General features: G+C 40.2%; 1 protein-coding gene across 2 annotated transcripts in view; it reads right to left on the reverse strand.

Moving 5' to 3' along the window:
- Positions 1–20226, reverse strand: part of LOC134567960 (putative ferric-chelate reductase 1) — a 74727-nt gene extending 54501 nt beyond the window's left edge. Inside the window, exons 1-3 of one of the 2 annotated variants that reach the window (XM_063426138.1) lie at positions 19765–20226; positions 8488–8621; positions 7263–7458 (exon numbers count right to left, since the gene is read on the reverse strand). In XM_063426138.1, coding sequence (XP_063282208.1) covers positions 7263–7458 — 196 coding nt within the window. In that variant the 5' untranslated portion in view covers positions 8488–8621; positions 19765–20226. The remainder of the gene's footprint in view (positions 1–7262; positions 7459–8487; positions 8622–19764) is intronic. The other variant, XM_063426137.1, reaches the window with a different exon arrangement.
- Positions 20227–22731: the final 2505 nt, after the last annotated feature.

Raw genomic sequence — 22731 nt, forward strand, 5'->3', positions numbered from 1 at the left:
AACTATTAAGTATACAGTAAACTAGGTCATGAGATTGAGCAATAGGCTGACGTGAAAAATGTATCAGTCAATATAATTCCTAGGAATAGAAGAGTAAGCTTGCATATACTTGTATTCATCTCTCTAGTAAATGTGTTGTTCTCCATTGTGGAACTGACAGTGGAAGTAAAACATTATAAATAATACAAATGGGTTTTAGGACACCCCTGTAATTAGTAAGTGTCATATCTCTAATGTCAATAATGACATATATATATAAACTAGATCCTAATTACACCTAGAGAAGACCTCTACCCCTTCCACCATCTATGTGCACAGGGCTGGATGGGAGTCAAGCCATGTATTTTTTGTATCTATTAAAGATATGGTGACCCCTTCATTCCTTCTTCTACCATGTGAGCTGTCAGGTTGGGAGTCATGAAAAGATAGATAATGTATCAGACAAACCTCAAGTGAAGTGAGGCAGACCCATCAGAGCACTGTGATTGGTTTCCAAGTTAACCATTAATAGTGTTATGACGGAACTTTAATAGGACAAAGGTGCATAAAGAGGCCACGCTTGCCTTGACTTTCAATCTGCAGAGAGCTCTCCAGTCAGTCAGGATAGAAGGTAAAGCTGGAGATAATTTTTGTCTTGTCAAATTTTATTTTTCTGGTGGGTGTTTGTGATTTAAAAATTTAATTGAGGGAGTTTAATATTTTTTCAAAAGCTTTATGGCCAAAATTGAAAGGCAATTATAGAATATTATTTAACAAGTTTATTTCATACCATCTGTCCACCAATAAAATCTATTTGTGTGAAAGTGGTAGGTAGGGTTATGTGTATGAGGAGGCTTTGAGCTTAAGATACCTAACTGTAGAAAACTGTAGAAAACAGTAGGTTAGGCACTTCAAGGTTCTATCAATCACTAAAGAGCCAGGAGACAAGGATTCATTCAGCTTACTGAATAGCAGTTTTCTTGTAGACTTCAATTCATTAAGCAGAGTAAAGCCTCACTCGTCTAAGACAATCCAGGCCTTTGATTCTTCACATGGAGAATAAGTAAGGCAGTCGCTTGGAAGGTATGACAATATTAAATCAACTGTGTATACATGCAGGACTGGTAGGAAAGGGGATACTTAAAATTAGAGGCATGTATTAGGCCTCTAATTTTAAGTATCCCATTTCCTACCAGTCCTGCATGTATACACAGTTTATTTCATATTGTATATTAAATATTGCATTTAAATATGATCAGTTATTGTTCTAGGTACTTGCGGCGAAACCAGCTTCGCCACTGGGAACTGGAGAGGCCTGGTTGCTAGCCTCCTGCCCTGCGACTACGGCCCCTGGACATATTGCTCTATAAAAACTATATTTGGGCATATTGTACTTTATATTGCTATTACTGGCCCTTTAAAATCATCGATGGACATATTGGGACTTTTGGGATACTGTGCCTTTAAGACTGTGGAGCATATTACAGTAATACTGCCTTTGGTCCTTTAATATCATGTATGCATTTATGTGTTCAGTTAACCTGGGTTATATGTATGCAGCATTCTCTGATTGTTCGGTAGAATCACTCCATTCAGTATATTGAGTGAAACTACCGAACAACCAGACCACCCAGGAATAAGTGTGCCTCCAATTACCGTTTGCAACAATGTTGCAAACGGGTAATTGGCAATCAGTGTAATGTATGCTTTGTCCTCTGGGTGGCCGCCATTCGGGAAACTAACACGTGGCGGCGGCCATCTTAAACTACCGAACAGCGGTGTTTTGCCGTCGAGTGTCTGGAACTAAAATCGGACACTTGACTAGGCAAACACCGCTGAGACCTCCATACTTCCAGAAATTCGTATAGAAACTACCGAATGACCCGCCGTTCGGTAGAAAGAACCCCACAAACAAGGGAATTCATTCAAACCCTCTCCAGGCTCTATAACACAGGCAATTCATCTGTTTTCATTCCCTTGTTTGTGACCAACCGCAGGGCCAAAATGCATGGAACTGTTTTCGGATACTTTACCCATGCGGTCGGTCAAATCTTTGGAACCCCATATCTCCCGAACCGTTCATCCGAATGACTTGAATTTTGAATATGTTGTCCCCCTGAATACGGGCTATCCAGCTGGATTTAAAGGTGTACCCCCTGTTTTTGGGGTACATCCAGAACTTGGCTGAAAAGGTGTACCGGATAATTGGGTTTAATGTTATCTGAGGGGAGGGGATGTGTGGGCTGAACCATGTATGTGATTGGGTATTTTATGCCTCCCCCTGGGTGTGGACTGTATGTGTATTATTGTAATAAAAGCCGGGCTGGATGAGCCAGTCCAGAGTTCCTGTTTTACCCTCAAAGTGATGTGTCGTCTCATTATTGGGGGAAGGATTTATTGCATGCTGTTCCAGTTGACTGCTAGGAGTACAAGCTGTAACGGAGCTCCGTGTACCCCGACCGAGTACCCTCCGTTGATGGATGCTCCTAGCGCTCTCAGAGGACTCCAAGCACTGCAGACGACACCACAACCACCGCAGGCTCCACAACCGCCGTAGCTTAACTGGAGCCGCGCCGTCTTCCGTCCACCCTGGAATGAACCTTCAGCATTCAGGAACGTGTGGGGAAGATCTCTCCTCCTGGAGAGCGTATCCGGAACAAGCTCTTACAAGAGCTAAGTGATTAAGAGCTCAGGGGAATATGCAGCGCATAGCAATCCCCAGTGTGATATAGCAGTTCCCTCCAATAACGAGACAAGGCTACGTATTGAGGGTCAGAAGAGGTCTGAGGACTGGAACACCCAGCCTGCTTTTTATTAGGATAAGGTACACACAGGACACTCCCAGGGGGAGGATGAAATTAACCAATAACAGCATAGTACAGCCCACAGGTTCCCTCCCCTCAGATAAACAGTTAAACCAATTATTACATACAATAAAAATACAGTTTTCACATACACACTGTAACTTTAAAACCATACATTCAATTTAAATAAAAATTGCATATTCAGACTCAGCATACATCAAACATAAACACTTCCAAAAATCAGCCAAATCCATCCAGTGGATCAAAAGTTAGCTGGAAGTCCTTTATGACCGACCGCAAGCACAATTTCCTGCCCAAAACAGTTCCATAGATTTGGGCTGTGCGGTCGGTCAATTTCATGCGAAAAAACGACTAAGTCCCATTTCGAACGGGACTTAGTCTCTGGAGCTGCAAGTTCCGTATGGGAGAAGGTAAGGGTCAGCGGTGTTCGGCAAAATGTGTAGCCGATTTCAGTTCCACAGAATCTTTAGCATACACCGCTGACCGCATTCGAGGAAAACAAGATGGCCGCCGCCACGTGCAATTGACCGGCAGTAACCTCACAGCCTGGGAGGTAAATTGCCTGCACACTTTAGCTTCTGGGTGGTCTGCCTGTGTGGTACTTGGTTTAGTAAGCCCTATTTACTGAACCAAGTGGGGGAAAGCCAGGAACAAGTTATTTTACCGGTCTGGGGACATAGTCTTAAAGGGGCATTGTTCAGCAAAGTCACAATATGTCCCCAGACGGTTCTTAAAGGGCCATACACACCCAATAAATGTTAATAAGTTTTCAGGGGCACAATCTTCCAGGGGCCATAGTCATGAGGCAGGAGGCTGGCAAACATGCTTCTCCACAATCCAGGGAAGCAGGGCAATTTCTCATTTAAAGGGCCAGTTACAAATAGCGATTTGTAACACATCTCCCCTTTTGGGGGGAAGACTAACCAGGCACCTGACCTTCTGTCGGTCAGTGCCTCCGTTAGTCGATCCACCAACCCACAATAAACAGATGTCCGAGTAGCCCCCCCACAACATCAAAGTACAGGAACAGCCCACCCACAACACACAGTCACTGCACCTGGGTATTTGCCTGTGGTAATGAGGCCACATGCCGAGGGTACTTGAAGGGCAGAGGCCAACTGCACTCTGCCCAGATGCCAGCTCTTCTGCTGGGGTAGCCTGCAGGACATCAGGCTCTGGACCAGGGAAAAGGTAGGGCAGAGGCCGACTGCACTCTGCCCAGCTGCCAGCTCTTCTGCTGGGGTAGCCTGCAGGACATCAGGCTCTGGACCAGGGACAAAGGTAGGGCAGAGGCCGACTGCACTCTGCCCAGCTGCCAGCTCTTCGGCTGGGGTAGCCTGCGGGACATCCGGCTCTGGACCAGGGACAAAGGTAGGGCAGAGGCCGACTGCACTCTGCCCAGCTGCCAGCTCGTCTGCTGGGATGCTTGGGACATAGTCCGGCTCAGTAGCCAAGGGAACATGGACGTCAGTAGGGGTTAATATTGCCTCTGTTAACTCTGGTGCCACGCTAGGAGTTACCTGGGGAGGGGAATTTGTACTTACCCCCTCCTCTGGGTGTCCCGGTGAGGGTAGTTGGGGATCTGGAAAGGCTGTCCAGCATCCCTGTAGGTCAGGCACAGAGACCACGGTCCCATCTGCGCCGTCTGGGGGATTGGTGTCTCCCCTTGTTAGGGTAAGCTGCCGCTGGGGAGAGGGGGTGCTGTGCTCCTTTCCCGGAAACACAGGCTGCCGCTGGAGAGGGAGACCGCCTGTCTCCACTCCCGTAACATTGTCCTGTTGCTGTAGAGAGGGACCAACTGTCTCTGCTCTCTGTAGGACACACTGCTGCTGGGGGGGAAGGTCGGCACCTTCGGCCCCCTGGGGTACACACTGCCGCTGGAGGGGGAGACCGCCTGTCTCCACTCCCTTACCATTGTCCTGTTGCTGTAGAGAGGGACCAACTGTCTCTGCTCTCTGTAGGACACACTGCTGCTGGGGGGGAAGGACGGCACCTTCGGCCCCCTGGGGTACACACTGCCGCTGGAAAGGGAGACCGCCTGTCTCCACTCCCTTACCATTGTCCTGTTGCTGTAGAGAGGGACCAACTGTCTCTGCTCTCTGTAGGACACACTGCTGCTGGGGGGGAAGGTCGACACCTTCGTCCCCCTGTAACTCCCACTGCCGCTGGAGATCTGGGTTGGTTGCCCAGCATCCCTGTAGGGCCGGTAGAGAGACCTCGGTCCCATCTCTACCTGCCATCTGGAGGGCATCGCCGGACCAGTCAGGGAGGTCTGGTTCTGCTTGTCGGGTAGGTTGGGGCTGCACGAAGCTGAGCAGGTGTAGGTAGTCCTGCTCCAGCTCCCACTCCCTTGTTGCCAGGTGGGTCATGTCTTTTCTCACCTCTCGTTCGTCAGCCCAGACATACATGCCCATCCGGTAGTCGTAGATGTCCCAGAACCTAGACTCCTCCGTGTTGCCGAAATCAGGCTCCTCCTCCATGGCGTCCAGAAGTAGACCAGGACCATCATAATCATCCCCCTCCGGTAAGTCGTGCTCGGCTGTCCAGGGAGTAAGTCGAATGGTATGCCACCAGAGGGCCTGGTATGCGTTGTCTAGCCCGATCTCTCGCCATACCAGGGTCTCTAGTCTTGCCACCCATTCATCCAGGGGCTGCTCTCCCAATAGACACATTCGCATTGCCACACGCTTCTGTAGCCGCTGCTCATCACTGGGGAGACTCTCACCTCGCCGCCACTGGGCGTCTTCCAGGGCATCATACCAGAGTTCCTTTCTGGCTGCATCCCTGTAATCTGCGGCCTCCTCCTCCTCCTTATCATGGAACGCTGTCCGCAAACCAGCTGATTCCATCCTGTTGTAGCCAGGGGCGCTGCCCGATGGCTAGCGTTGCCCTCAATTGTAACTCCAACGTTACCAGTGTCTCTGAGCTGCTTCTCCTCGCACTAGGACGCCATCCCACCGCTGCCACCACTGTAACGGAGCTCCGTGTACCCCGACCGAGTACCCTCCGTTGATGGATGCTCCTAGCGCTCTCAGAGGACTCCAAGCACTGCAGACGACACCACAACCACCGCAGGCTCCACAACCGCCGTAGCTTAACTGGAGCCGCGCCGTCTTCCGTCCACCCTGGAATGAACCTTCAGCATTCAGGAACGTGTGGGGAAGATCTCTCCTCCTGGAGAGCGTATCCGGAACAAGCTCTTACAAGAGCTAAGTGATTAAGAGCTCAGGGGAATATGCAGCGCATAGCAATCCCCAGTGTGATATAGCAGTTCCCTCCAATAACGAGACAAGGCTACGTATTGAGGGTCAGAAGAGGTCTGAGGACTGGAACACCCAGCCTGCTTTTTATTAGGATAAGGTACACACAGGACACTCCCAGGGGGAGGATGAAATTAACCAATAACAGCATAGTACAGCCCACAGGTTCCCTCCCCTCAGATAAACAGTTAAACCAATTATTACATACAATAAAAATACAGTTTTCACATACACACTGTAACTTTAAAACCATACATTCAATTTAAATAAAAATTGCATATTCAGACTCAGCATACATCAAACATAAACACTTCCAAAAATCAGCCAAATCCCTCCAGTGGATCAAAAGTTAGCTGGAAGTCCTTTATGACCGACCGCAAGCACAATTTCCTGCCCAAAACAGTTCCATAGATTTGGGCTGTGCGGTCGGTCAATTTCATGCGAAAAAACGACTAAGTCCCATTTCGAACGGGACTTAGTCTCTGGAGCTGCAAGTTCCGTATGGGAGAAGGTACACAGATACAACTGTTTTCTGAACTGATGAAATAGGTGACTGTCAGCTCATGTGACTTCATTGCCTCTTGGACACAAAACTGACTCTTTAAGTTGGACTTGAACTTTCTAAAAATTGTGATAATTTGAAATGCTGACCCCAAATGAATTAAATTGAGGTCGTCATAGTTATGCAATGGTTACCTTCTTGTTTACAAGTTGTTTTACATTTTATCCATATGCCCAAACATATTTACATGTAAACATTAGCTTCTACCTTAACTTTTTCCATGTCTCAAGCTCACTCCTTTAGTTAACATAAAACTTTTAAATCTCATGGATACCAAATAAGTAGACGGCACCAATCGTATCTCTTAATTACAGGAACCTATGATCGACACAACTTCCTCTGTCCATATATTTCTCATGTTGGGCTTGGATCTCGTGAGCAGAGGCTTTAAAGCCTTACTATAGTCAGAACTGCAGAATATTTAGGTTGGTTAAAGTATATAGAAAAAATATTAATGAATCTTAACACTACCAAATGAGCAGATGGTTGTGAAGATAACACACTATGCATTCGCCTAAATTGTAATATTGGGTATATATTATTTGTAATGTGCTGGCTTATTGTAGAACATCTGATATCACTCTTGTCCTACTTTTCACAATTTAATAAATTAGACAAATTAGAGTGCTGTTTTACCTGTAATGTTGTCTCCTGGACTGAATGAGTAGTTAGAAGCAGATACTGTGTATGGTGGAACCGTTGTCTGAACAGAGTTATTACCATGTCTAGGTAGCATGGTATCACATGCGACAGTGACAAATCCTGAGCTATAGCAGGTGACATGGGCAAAAAGGAGTCCAAAGAACAGAAGACCAAAGTAAACAAGCTTCATCTGAAAAGAAGAAGAAATTAGATTATATTGCTTTGGTATGAAACACTCAAGAACACTCAAGTTCACTTGTGACAGGAATATAGCAACATATAGATCTATCACCAGACAACCCACCTGGAAACACCACGTGATTTATCAGGTAAGCTCGACTACAGCAACCCGCTAAGACATAATCACATCGGGATAAGTTAACCCTCTCACTGCCATACCCTTCTGCCACAGGGACTGATTATTTCCCTTAGTATCAATCCATATGGGAAGGATAATCTTGGTAAATACATAAAATCTAATGCAGTGGTTCCCAAATCAGTCCTCATGGACCACCAACAGTCCAAGACTTCTGTATTTCCCTGTTTTATTCCAATGGAGATACTGACAAAACCTGGATTGTTGGTGGGTCTTGAGAACTGGCTTAGGATACACTGATCTAATGCATCATAAAAAGCTACAACATTTTACTGGAAGACAAACACATAATTCAAAATGAAATGAACAATAAATAAATAAATACATATCACAACATACAAGTAAAGACAAAGTGGATATAAAGAAATTCCATATTAGCATAAAAGACAAAATGCCACTTTGAGTGCCTAATGCAGCCACACATGCTGAAACATACCACAATGCAGTGCTAGTTCGACTAGTCAATGGCTTGATTTAATATTGTTGGATAAGCATTTATCATGATTAAATATTTTTTATATACTTTTAAAATGAATTAATATTCTGAAAACATATTTTATTTTGTATTTTTTGATATATTGATATATTTTTATATATGATATATTTTGATATTTTAATATTTTGAAAAAAAAACTTTATCCAAAAATATTAAATCAAGGCCAACGTCTGTGGTTGTGATCCTAAATATAGCAAAGCCAGGAGTAACACATTCAACTTATTCAGTGGTACTTATGCAGGAGTTACATCTGTTTTTCATAGTCCTAGTCCCTAGCAGTGTAATATAGGAGTAGGCCCTGTGATAGAACAAAACCTGTGTTGCAAGTCACTGGACTGGTTAATCACCTTAGTGAGTAATCCTTGTTGACTTATGTTGTTTTGTTTTTTGTTTTTTTCACTTCAAGAAATAGTTTTTTTTTTCCATATTTTAATGTTTATTCACAGTTTAGTAGATACAATACACAGCTTGTAGGACATTTCTTAAAAAAAAAAAATCACATAATAAAAAGATTAATCTCGGGGGGGGGCGGGGTTTCCGGCAGAACGGAGAGGACGCGTGTGGCTGATGCAGGCATGTAGACGCTGCATGTAACTATCCACCCGTTTCGGCAAACAAGCCAGCAAAGCTACGAGATGCCCGGTATTTTTTCAAGCCTGGAAAGCTTACAAGCTAGCAGCAGCCAGTCTGAGCTATCGGAGGCTATCTGAGGTGTTGATTGTGTTCAGTGTAACGGAGTCTTACAAGCTGCCTGGACTTCTGTTTGAGTTGCTTGAGTTGCTTGAGCTCGTGCCACAGCCTGACATCCTGCAGCCTGATTACTGAAGGTAACGGAGAGTTATCCCAGAATCACCTTGAGGAGGGTAATGGAGAGGGGAGCAGGAGCAGGAGACTGTTATATAGCAGTGCTTCATATAAAGCAAAGCTAAGGCTAAGCACCCAAAGTGAGGCAACAATCAAAGCAAGCATTTCGATTTATTTTTATTTATTTTTCTGTCTTTATTTTGGTCTTAAAATGCTTTAATGGGTTACCAAATGATCTTAAGTGGCCCAAAGGTGAAATAGGTGATTCAGAGTGAAACAAAGTATATAAAATGAACTAAAGCGGCACAGAGTGAAAATAAACGATACAGTGTGATACAAAGAGAGGCAAAGAGACGCAGAGCGATACAAGTGATACAAACTGATCTAAAGAGATACAAAGTATTTCAGATTGCCTCTAAGCAAACTCAAAGAGTTTTAAAGCAACAGGAAGGATTTAAGAGCTCTAAAGTGCTATATATTCGGCTGTAAGTGCTTTAAACGGTTAATAAGAGATTTTGAACGCTGCAAGGCATTGCAAAGCATTGTAAATTGCTTCAAATTGTTTTAAGATTGTGGGAAAGATTTAAAGTAAATAAGTGATTTAAAAGGTAATCCAAATTGCAACTGAAGCAATGATAAAGTGATATAAAGGAGACAGAGCAATATAAAATTATTTTAAAAAAAAAAAAAACGCTCTGAGGAGACTGAGGAGAGGAAAGGAGTGAACAGTGAATTAAATCAAGAACAAGAAAAGGAACAAGAAAAGGAGAGGAAAGAGGAAAGAGAGAAGGGAAAGGAAGAGAAAAGGGAAAAAAAAAAGTTAAATATATTTTTCCCTCCCTTTTTTTTTTTTTTTTTTTTTTTAGCACCTCAACACTGTATCAACTTATAAAATTGAATACAGTTTTCAGCACTACCTACACGAAAACACGATGGCGCCACCGAAAGCACAGAGACAACATGAGTTCTTTAAAACAAATAAGAAAGACAGAGGAAGAACAGAGCGGGGTGCTGGAGGCAGTGCGAGATCTCCCTCATATCACTCTGAAGCAGGCTCTGATACAGATTCTACACAAATATTAGGAGAAAATGCAGAAGATCTCTCCTTGTCAGAAAAAAGATTGGCAGACATGCTCTCCACCCTGAGAACATCATTACAGCTAGATTTCAGAAAAATATCGGAAGAAATACGCAAGGAAGTTCATGAGTTGGGTACAAGGACATCTGCTCTGGAAGAAAAAATGGATGAGATCTGCGAGAACAACAACAAAATGAGGGAAAAACTTATCAAAATGGAAGAGGACTTTCAAAAACTCCAGGGAAAAATGGTGGATATAGAGGATAGGTCTAGACGCAATAATATCCGCGTTAGGGGTGTGCCTGAAACAGTCCAGGGGGCAGATATACCACCTTATTTAGTCGAGTTGTTCAAGGCAATAGTTCCCACTCTCACTACAGAAGATCTGCGGTTTGATAGATCACATAGGGTGCCAAAGCCAAAAATTTTAACTACTGAGGTTCCCAGAGATATCGTGGTGAGGCTACATTATTTCAGTACAAAAGAGATGATCTTATCCACCCAAAGAAGGGCTACAACAATGCCGTCAGCATACGCGCATATTTCACTGTTTGCGGACCTATCTGCTATGACTATAGCAAGAAGAAGAGATTTTCAAAGAGTTACTAAATATTTAAGAGATAATAACGTGAATTATAGATGGGGATTCCCAACTAAATTGCTGATTTGGAGAAACGGAATGATGACAAAGATAGAAGACCCTGAAGAAGGACTACAATTACTACATAAATGGGGTCTAATAGGAACTCCTTCAGAAAAGGTGGACAGTTCACATGTGAGAGAAATGCTACCAGAATGGACGGCAGTACGTAAGGGAAAATAGCTGGTCATATAATGCAAAGAAAAGAAGTGGAGACAGCATATTAATTTATGATTGAACTGAAAAATATATAAAGGATTGAACTTAATTGAGGCAAAACAGTCTTGATGAAAAATGGTATACAATGTAAAATGGTGGCAAGGGAAGGCATTAGATGGTCGGATGATAAAAAGGAGGATAGGAGTTAGAAAGACTCCATTGTATTATACTTAATGATTTACTCTTTCAAAGATGGGCGGGAGGGAGAGGAGGGGTGTTGAAGAGGAGGGCATATGTGTATTTTTATGTATGTGTATATGTATGTGTATGTGTATGTGTATGTATATGTATATATGTGTGTGAGTATATATTATTTTATTTTTTTTGTGTGTGTTTTTTCTCTTCATCCTCTTCCTCCTTCCCTCTACCTCCTCTGATTCCTCTGACTGCTCAGATTCCTCTGATCCCATCCCAAGAGGAGGAGGAGAGGAGGGGAAGGGAATTTAAAGGAAAGGTAAAATTATATATATATATATATTTTTTTTTTGTAATTATGCTACAGTTTTAAAAACCAGGCAGTGGTATATAAATATATAAGCAGGATATGGCTTGGCACCCGCATTTTCATTTTCAATCACCCCCTCAATTTGGTGGAAATACCCTAAGGGGGTTAATTAACCACCGATGTTTTATGTTGCAGGGCAGACCTGCAAGATTAAGACGATTTGTCTAACTTTTTCTTTTTTTTTTTAAATATATAGATCTTTGTTGTTTTGTTTCAGGTACCTATGAGCATATGAGACTTTTCTATATCAGTAATTTCTTAATTATGTATGCAAATAAGATTAAAACTAAATTAAAGGATTTCTCATGGCTAAACAGAGTAAATATAAAGATTATAGAGCACTATGGAGTTAGGAATGAGGTCAAATAGTGCTATAATATGGTTCATTACTTTAATATCCTAACATTCAATGTGAATGGCCTTAATACGCCCCATAAAAGGAGATTGTTGTTCCAGCAACTGTATAAATCACAGGCGGCGGTTGCGTGTTTGCAGGAAACACACTTTAGTGCTCAGAGACCCCCAGTTCTTACCTCACCTAGATATCCGCTTAGTTATCATGCATATGCCCAAAATAAAACAAAGGGAGTGAGTACGCTGTTTCATGCAGACTGGCCATTTAAATGTGATAGAGAATATAAAGATAAGGAAGGCAGATTACTTATTTTGGTGGGTTCCTTAGGTGAGGAAAAAGTAACAATAGCAAACATATACACACCAAATAGAAATCAAATAAGCTTTTTACAGAAAGCAATAAAACACATCGAGAAATATAAACAAGGCAAATTATATATGTGCGGTGACTTTAATTGCACGTTGGATCCAGAGTTTGATGTTTCAGGAGATGAGACACCAACTACGAGAAAGGCTGCTTTAAGTGCCAGATTAGCAAAATTAATGCTAACTCACAGTCTATATGATACTTGGAGGGCTAAATACCCTCAACTTAGAGACTATACGTTTTATTCAGCGGTATATTTAAAGTACTCAAGGATAGATATGTGTTTGACAGATGCATCTACACTCCAATCTCTAGTAAAGGTAACTATAGATCCAATAACATGGTCAGACCATGGCCCAGTATGTTCCACATTTGATACTACATATCAGGCAAGAGCCAAGGGCCCATGGCGTCTGAATGAAGCATTATTAGATAATAAAATGGGAGAAATAGAGATTAGGAATACAATTAATCAGTTTTTCAAAGAAAACACTAATCATGATACATCTATAGCAGTTACATGGTTAGCTCATAAGGCCACAGTGAGGGGAATACTTATAAAACAAGGCGCAAGGGCAAAATGTAAATTTGAAGAGGAAAAGCAAAAACTCCTTAAATCTATAGGAGAAATAGAGAAACAATATAAACAAACTCTAAATAATTGCCTACGAAATAAACTTTTTAAACTTAAAAAACAATTAGAAAATTTTGAATTGAAGGTAACGGAACGTAATTTGAGAAAATCCAAATTTAAATATTATACACAGGGTAATAAAGCGAGCAAACTATTGGCGTCTCAAATTAAACAGAAGTTAACACAATCAAAAATTCCATACTTGGTAAACCCAAAAGGTGCAAAATTGATAGATCCAAATCAAATTGTTAATGAGTTAGCATTATATTATGAATATTTATATAATTTGAAGGAGGATTCAAATACAACCCAACCCACATTAAATATGATTTCCACTTTTCTAAGAGATGTTGAACTACCCTGTGTGACTCGGGAAGAGGCGGAGATCTTGAACAAACCTTTTACAGAGGAGGAGGTCTGGGAAGCTATAAAAACAACTTCAAAACATAAAGCACCAGGCCCAGACGGGTTTTCTAATTATTATTATTTTAAATTTGCAAAGGAACTGATCCCAAATCTAACAATACTTTTTAACAGCATTTTAGATTCAGGTGAGGTACACCCGGAAATGCTGGAAGCTATTATAATAACATTACCAAAACCAGGAAAGCCACCGACCAGCTGTGTAAATCTAAGACCTATATCCCTACTTAATGTAGATATAAAATTGTTTGCAAAAGTAATGGCACTAAGACTGAAACCACTACTGCCCAAATTGATAGGGGCAGAACAAGCAGGCTTTGTGCCAGGTAGACAGGTGGGGGATAATACCCGTAGATTTATAGATGTACTGGAAATAATGAAAAGACAGAAAACTGAGGGATTATTGTTGGCACTTGACGCGGAAAAGGCGTTTGATCGCCTACATTGGCAATACATGGAGAAGGTGCTAGACAAATTTCAACTCCCAAACAAATTTAAACAAGGTATGCTCTCATTATATACAAACCCAACGGCTAGAGTTATCAATTCAGGTTTTGTGTCTCGTAAATTGCGCCTTTCTAATGGAACAAGACAGGGCTGTCCCCTCTCTCCATTGATTTTTATTATGACCCTTGAACCTCTAGTATATAAGATAAATAAACAAGAACAAATAACAGGGCTAAATACTCACATAGGACCTCAAAAAGTGGCTTTATTTGCGGACGATGTCCTGATAATACTAACAAATCCAGACAAAACAATAATGCCGCTGATGGATTTATTGAAGGAATATGGCACAGTGTCGTATTATAAAAATAATATTATTAAAACTCAAGCCTTACCTATTAATATGCAAGAATCAACTATTCGAAAGCTGAAAGATGAATACCCATTCGAATGGAGAAATAAATCTATAAAATATCTTGGTATTCATCTTTCAGTTTCGAAACAGGAAATGATAAAAAATAACCATAGCAAATTACTAAGAGAAGTACAAGATACACTAAAACACTGGGACAAGAGCACCAGATCATGGGTAGGACGGATTAATTCTATTAAAATGTGCATAGTACCACAGATTTTATTTCTTTTTAGATCCATACCAATAATGATCCCCAAATCAATTATAACAAATTTTCAGAAAACAATAAATGCTCATATTTGGAAACGCAAACCCCCAAGAATATCACTGAATACAGTGAGCTGCAAAATGACAGAGGGTGGAATGGGAGTACCGAATATTCAAAAATATTATATAGCTTCCATACTGGCACAAACAGCAGCACTAATAGATACATCTAGTATACCCCTATGGCATATATTAGAACAATCTATTGTCCCACAATATGAGATATTGGATCTCATTTGGACAACACATCGCGCTCATCTTAGAAACTACAATTTCTTATCCACAACACAAATAGCTCTGAGGTTGTGGAGTTACTGGGCCCCTAAACTTCTGGGGAAAGGCAATTATTTTTACTATGGAACTCTGCAAAGCTTAACTTATTATACAAAAGATTTAAATATAACAACATGGAGAAAGAAAGGATTAACAAAAACGCGACATCTAATAGCAGGCTCAGCTATACATCAATTCCCAGATATACAAATTAAATACGATCTTCATAACAGGGAACTCTATACATATCTCAGAGTGAAACATATTTTAATGAAACTTCAAGTGAAGGAGGTGGAAAATTCTAGGGTGAATGACTTTGGAAAGCTATGTTTGGGGAGACGACCCCAAGATAAACCTCTATCAATAAGCTACAGAGGAATATTAAATCTAGCAAAACCAGATAAACTGCCTTTTATGTTAAAGTGGGAGAAGGAGCTAAATAATGAGTGGGAGCCCTTTCAATGGTATAGGGCTATGAGATCAACTAAGGCTGCCACACATAATATACAACACATAGAAGCAACATACAAAATGTGGCTACGGTGGTACATGACACCACAAAAATTGGCGCAAATATACCCAGAGAACGTGGGGACATGTTGGAGATGTGGGGAAATGGAAGGATCTATGACCCATATATTTTGGCAGTGTAAAAAAATTATTGATGTATGGAAACACATTCAACAATTAATTTTTAGAGTTACAAAAAGATTAATCTCACAAAGACAAAATCATCAGAATTTTTGGAATCAATTTGTGGAGACCACTGGGACAATGAAAATATGCAAGGCAACAATATTTACAAATTTTAACAATAAACATGAAATTGTATTATTTTTAAAATTAATTGTTCTTTTAATTTTTGCTTAACATTCAATAATTAAAAAACATTGCAACAGTTCAGTGATTATACAAAAGATTACGAGCAATTATATTAAACTCATATCAAACAATGCACATCAATTATGTCCAAGTAAGACAAAAGTTTTCATTTAGTATACTAGTATCACTAGTATCACAGAAAGTGAAAGTAAATAGCATTAAAAAAATAAAAAATAAATTCATATATATGTATATATATATTTGGAAGTCTAGTCTCCTTGGTTTTGCACCACTCCCTGTTACAGGTGCCTCATCTCAGGTCCCTATTTAGCCTTGAACTGCAGAGAGCCTCAGATGGAATTTTTTCCCCAAGTAAGTGAGTTATTCACATAAGAGTAGACATTAGACTGTGAGAGTAGGACCTGCCAAATATGGGGTACATTGACGTTGTGGCAGGCTTATGCATTGTATGATCATATAATGTAACTAAATCCCCATTATTATTTGCCTAGATTAGGTGTTTTAAAAAAAAAAAAAACCTTTAGAAAAAACTTTAAAAAAAAACTAATAAAATCTGTCAACATTGAAGTTGCTGTTTAGTAGATAGGAGAGTGCGCTGGATCTTGTGTATTGTTTATTGTATAATATGGCCCACAGCAGCACCCCATTTAAGCATGTTCAGGTGAGTGCAACCACCCCCTATGTTATATATATATATATATATATATATATATAGCTATTGTGCAAATATCAGACCATGCTTTAATTCTGGACTCTAATGGGATGTGCTCTACCTTCGAGAACACCTCTGTTTAAAGATTTCTGTTACAGATGCGAAGACAATCACCCTCTCAATCCAGCAAGAGGTGTGGGCCAGTGTGTGAGGTGTTGACAAAAAGGAACCAATTCATTTTACAAAGAACAAAACAAAACTTAAAGGATCTTCATAAAATAACGTACGTCATTTACAAAATAAGACATCCATTTTAACAAAAGACAAATCCTACTCACTTTGCCTGTGGAGTCTGAAAATCTGATATGAGAGTTTTATTTGTCAAAAGGGAGCTACCGACAACAGATTTTAACTGAGAAACACCTTCAAAGGATGAGTAACAGAATAACAAGGTTAAATGACATGCAAATGAACAGGTCACTAGACACACAAATAACAAGGAATATACAAGGAAAGGATTTCCACCACTCTGTGCCAGGGAAATTTACAGAGGAGCAAAACTTGTTCTTTAAATGTTAAGAAAGCTCCAGAGTTTTCTGATGAGGGGTAGCTTGGCTAAGGATCTAAATAGAGGTTCTTGCAGCTCTAGGGGAAGATCCAATTTGATATACAGTGCGACCTCAGTTTACAAACGCCTCGGTTAACATCATTTTCAGTTTACAAATGAAAATCCATTGAAAATAATGCCTTCGGTTTACAAACATTTTAGAGCATTCCTCAAGCTGTGAAAAGGTAGGGAGCTGAGCTTCGTCGCTTGCATGCCTTTTATTGTGTGTTCTGCATTGTGGGTTGGTTTCCATGCCAGCTCATTTTGACTTTTTTCTGACCTCCAGAACGGATTAATTGGTTTTCAATGCATTCCTATGGGAAACCACGCTTCAGTTTACAAATGTTTCGCAATAAGAAACGTCCCGGAGAACGCATTAAATTCGTAAACCGAGGTCCCACTGTATTCTATTTTATATCACATATCTTTTTCATCTCAATTTACATTTTTTTTTTTTTTACCATTGACACTCTTACCCTTTAAGAGGCTTAGGAGTATGATCGAGCATAACCCACTCAAGAACCTAGCATTCAATAATGGCAGACAACTTCTTAAATTGGCAAAGAGCGTGAGCCACAGTTTTATTAACCAACTATTATTGCTGTGCCAGAATACTTAAACTTTCTTCCAGCTTTCCCATGTATTCCTCTTCCTGTACTAGGCATGTCTCCCCAGAACCCATCAGTGAGAGACTTGCTTTCATAATCTTGTATTGGAATTGTGGCAACAAGCAAATAAAAAGAAAGAGAACAACATATCAACAGGACCAGAAGTAGGAGGGTAGGTGAAACATAGACAGTGACTGTCCTACTGACGGGCATCCAAAGGGCAAGCCCCCTCCTTGTATGCAAAAGTATAACTTCACTATTTGCAAAAATTCCCCCCAAAAACTTAGTTCCATTTAATTATATGCAGTTAATCCTAAAAATAACATCAGGCATTAGAATATGACTTGCTGGCATAGTCCAACAGTCATGGACCCCTTCTCAATTAATAGGCGGATGTTCTTTTACCTCTCCGTGAGTATTCCTGTAGATTATCCACAACTCCTTCTGCTTCAGGCTCTCTAGTACAGAGGTAGGCAACATTGGGCACTCCAGATGTTGTGGACTTCATCTTCCATAATGCTCTTACAGCCATAATACTCTCAAAGCATCAGGGGAGATGAAGTCCACAGCATTTAGAGTATTAAAGATTGCCTTCCCCTGCTCTAGTTCCTCTGTCTCTTGCAATTTAGTTTCTACCTTTTTACTATTTGAATGTTATATCTAAATTGATACCTTTGTTTCTCTATCCTCAACATTCTTATCTCCCCCCCCCCCCCACTAATTACATTTGCAATTACAATTTCTAAACATCATGGTTCTTACCATTTTCTAACCTAATCCACAGGCATTCCCCCAGATCTCTCTTTGCCAATCTTCCCCTGTCCTTCTTTCTTTAGAACTCAAAGATTTACTGCGTTGTGTGAAAATGAGTGCTAACAAAGGATCAATATTAAATTCTATCTTTTATCTTATAATTATTAACTTTAGGTATATTAGGTCAGCTATATAGATACTGCGTGCATATACATACAGATTGGACATACATTATATACACGAATACACCTTCATCTTGACTGCTGTTTAACATTTTTCTATTTAGTTTTTTCTAAAAAGAAATCTCTGTTTTCTTTGAAAAGGAAGGTGTACTGCACCCATGTTCCAGTTGAGGGCAGCAGAACCATAATTAATGGAAAACAAAAAGCACTGCAGGTTCATACATTGCATCTGTGTACAAAAAGAGCTACCCAAATTTAAAGAACACATCCGAGAAAAAGATGTTTCTTAGAAAGTCTCCGCAAGGTTTTATTAGTTATCTTGAATACTTAAAAAAAAAAAAAAAAATACAGGAGGGCATTTGAATGAATAATTTTAGGCTACTTCACTGGTACCAAGTCCAGTGATTGGGAAAGGTGAGGTTCTGGGGGCAGGGCTGGTGTATCCATTTACCATCGATTTTGGGAGATATGAAAAATGTACTCTATTTTCATTTTAAAGAGTTAATATTTTTTCCCTTGTTCTTACTTACTAATATATTGCTAATGTTTAGGCAACTGAACGTTTGAGGGAAGAATTACTGTGTTTCACTAGATTTAGATCACAGGGTCTATAAATACTTTATTTTAAATATATATTATATATATATATATTTGTCTTGCACTGCTTAGTTACAAAGAGAGCAGTATAAATCATTAAAGATAACATATTACTAAGTCTCTTTCCCTACGACCTAAAAATATTAACGCGGACTTTCTAACATTACTGTAATCTCTGAAAACCCCAACCAGCCTTCCCATATTGCACAATGACACACTGGAATAATCTAGGACAGGGTTGCGCAAAAGGTATAACCCCAGGTGTTGTAAAACTACAACTCCCTTGATGCTTTGCATGTCTTTAGAATGCCTTTACAATGACAAAACATGATGGAAGCTGTAGTTTTTAAAACATCTGGGGAACTACCTTTTGGGCACCCCTGATCTAGGACATTCACTAACTGGTTTATTCACTATAGTGAGAAGAACTAACAGAAATTCAGAGCAAAACAAATGCCAAGTCAGCTACGCTTCCAATCAGCTATTTTGGTCGATGTTTTGAAATTCACTGTGAATTCACTATTAATTCTTGGCAGTTCTCAATTTAGAGAATGACCGAGTAAAAGAAGCGGTAATATGCGTACAAAGCAGTCTCTCTCTCACTCTCTGTCTGTCTATCTCTATGTCTTTTTTTTCCTGCAGATAACAGTCTTTTAACTGTTTACATGCTTTATAAGCAAAGCAATGTGTTAAATATCAAATAGTTGCATTCCAATACTAAATAGTTACTTTGCACTATTTTCCCAGTAGTTTAGTTTCTACGAACATAGCAGTAGCAGCACCCCTTGATAAAGGAAAAAGTTGCAATACATCTGAAAAACTGACCTGCAAAGATCATAACTTTAACATCTGTTTAATAAGCACATCATTTGGAAATCAATTTAAGTCAGATTTCCCTTGACGTCATTTTATTTTCATTGAAAGCGTAAAGTGGAGAGAAGGAACATGCAGCTCACCTCTGATTCAGTCAATTGATTTGGTTTCATTGTAAGGTAAACCGGTGATAGCTGCAACATGAGAAATTCCAATTTATAGAAAAAAATATACAAAGTCATCATCCTATACGTCACCGAGATAACACCGCTGCTAGGAACATGTGTATTTGTTGCCTATTTGTTGAAGGAACAGGGAGGAACATGTAGATTTTACTTGTGAAATGAAGAGATTATTAACTGGACAAAGTTTAACAGGCACTTAACATGTCAATGATGTACAAGAAGCAGATATAATTTAAAGGGACAGTTTCAAACAGCCGGTTTGCAATGTCTATTGTAGACTTGTGAGCAGAAATCTATTTGGAATATATAGGGTTTGTCTGAATTGCTAATTCTGAGTCTTTTTCTTTTGTTCTGGGTGATCACCCGTGGGCGCTTCTGTTTGTTTGAATTTTGTCAAAGAGATTGTTTCCGAAAACCATTTATATTAACGTAATCTTAATGTCATCTATCAGTGTTATTCAAAACATAAAAAATGTGTATATTTTTCAGTACACTGATATGCACATTTTTTTTAACCATTTGGTTCAAAGATCAAGTAATAAGGAAGGACCCAATAGAAGGAAAAATATCTAGATTCTTGGTCACTTTTCAATTGATCTGTGAATAAAACCAACATTTAGTGGCTGTCAACACTCAATCATCTTTTTTTGTGCGCAATGAATGGAACTCTGAATCACAAATCACATGAAGAGGTTTCATCATTGTCCATTTAATTTATTTTGTGATTTGTCCATGTAGCATTTTGGAGCTGGGGAATTCAGACAAACCACTAAAATTCGCTCAAACCACAAATTGTTTGAAATTGTATGTACAAATCTTGTACATGGTCAGTTAGGACATTTTGGTTTGCAGCCATAAGTGAGCACGTAATGCCGCAAACTAAGGGATAGTGCTGGTTGGAGAGTGGGGTATAAAATATGGAGAGGAAGGATGACTAGTGGCAAAAACTTGGTATGGTAAAAAGAGTGGACCCCAACGTGTGGAGGGAAAGTATTAAAGGGAGTACCAACAAGGGGATAGAAGACGTAGTGGGACACACGCTGTGATGGGGAAGGGAGAATTGGGCTTACATGGAGGTACAATAAAGCGGGGCACAAACTGTGGAGGGCATGGGAGACTGGGGGCACAGACAGGTGGTGGGAGGGAGTGTTTGGGCAGAGGTGGAAGATTGTTGAAGATACCAACTAGGGTAAAAATAATAATAAGAGTAATAATAATAACAAACTGTGGGGTGGGAGATTGAGGCAGACACAGAATTGAGGGGACAGAGCATCTTTCCATACAATGCAAATGCCAACCTACATTTATGTACACTGATACCACCTAGTACAAATGCATCCTTGTATAATCATAAAATTAAACTACACAAAAATATCCTCATTAATGCTACATTCACACACATTCATTGCATATAATAAACCCTTGCATTTACAAACACTAACACTAGAAATATACTTTTGCATTAACAAATAATTACTATATACACAGATTTGGCTGTGTGTAGATTGCTTTTCAGAGATTTACATAGATTTAGTAAATTACATTTTATTTTTTGCTTTACAGAAATATTGAGATTATGTGGTTTAGAAACTATACCATATTTCTTTTCTTGCAAGATTTCATCCAAGGTGTGAAATATTAATATGAACACAGAAATTGTTTTTTTTCCACTTACAGCAGATGTGAGTAAAACAGATAAAGGACAGATAAATTAATTTGCAGTTCAATTGAAAAGGATTGAAAAGGCAGCTATAGATATAGAAGTCCCTGTATCAAACCCATTACCCACTCAAACACCACCAAACTACAGTCCAACAAGTAAAACATAATGCAGGTATATTTATAAATGTAAGATTTGGCCATTAAACTCCATTCCAGCAGCGGAACTGCTGTCACTGCAGCTGGTGTGGCCACACCTGGACCTGCATGCTGGGGGGGTCATTGGGCATACACTTAAGGCGCCAGAGCTGGGAGGAAGTGAGAGTCTGTCACTTTCTCCTAGATAAAGGGGGAGAGCCACATGGGAGACAGAGAGGAAGGAGAGAGCTTCTTCAGCCACACACCCCTCATCCGCCCTCCTGTCTCCTACCTGCAGGAGAATAGTTTAACAAAGGTCCAGTCACCTGACTGAGGCTATTTTGAGTTAGAGATTCTCCCTTTCCGCTCACCTCCTCTTCAATCCTCCCATGCAGTTCTTATATCTGAAAGGAAGAGACCGGCCATCACTTCCTTCCATACTGCTGGTATCACAGGGGACCCAGTTGTGCTGTTAAAGGGCTGCAGCACTGACCCGGGCCCCTAACAACAATTTGGCCATAAGCTGGCCCTAAGTGCATGGACCACAAGGTGGGCCCCCTCAGCATGAGTGCCCAGGGTAGTTCTGATGCTGTGTGTATGTATCAGTATGCACAGCAATACTACACACAAATGCATGCCCACATTTAAAAGTCAACACTACATACAAAGACACCCCTGCAATTAAATGCAAACATTACATAAAAACACACCCCTGTATTAAAACATTAAAATGATGAGATAGCTCAATGGGCTAATGCATCATCAGTAAAAACTGTTCAATCCTTGGGTCACAGTTTCAAATCCCGGCAGGGTTCACTCAGCCCTTCATTCTTCTGAGGTAGATGAAATGAGTACCATTAAATTGGGTGATAGTAACAACCCCAGGATGTTGGGCTAAGGTAACATCCCCAGGATGTACTTGAAAACCAGAGTAATCTGAATGTGTCTTTCCTGGTTAAATACTTTGTTATTATTATTATATGCAACACACACATGCAATCAAATGCAAACATTACATAGCAGCACACCATTGCATTCCGATGGCAATAGTACTTGCAAAGACACTTACTCCTTACAAAAACGTGATTACATTAAAACACATACCCCCAATACAATCGTACAAGGATG

Source organism: Pelobates fuscus, chromosome 7, assembly GCF_036172605.1.
Source record: "Pelobates fuscus isolate aPelFus1 chromosome 7, aPelFus1.pri, whole genome shotgun sequence".
In the NCBI taxonomy this organism is placed as follows: domain Eukaryota; kingdom Metazoa; phylum Chordata; class Amphibia; order Anura; family Pelobatidae; genus Pelobates; species Pelobates fuscus.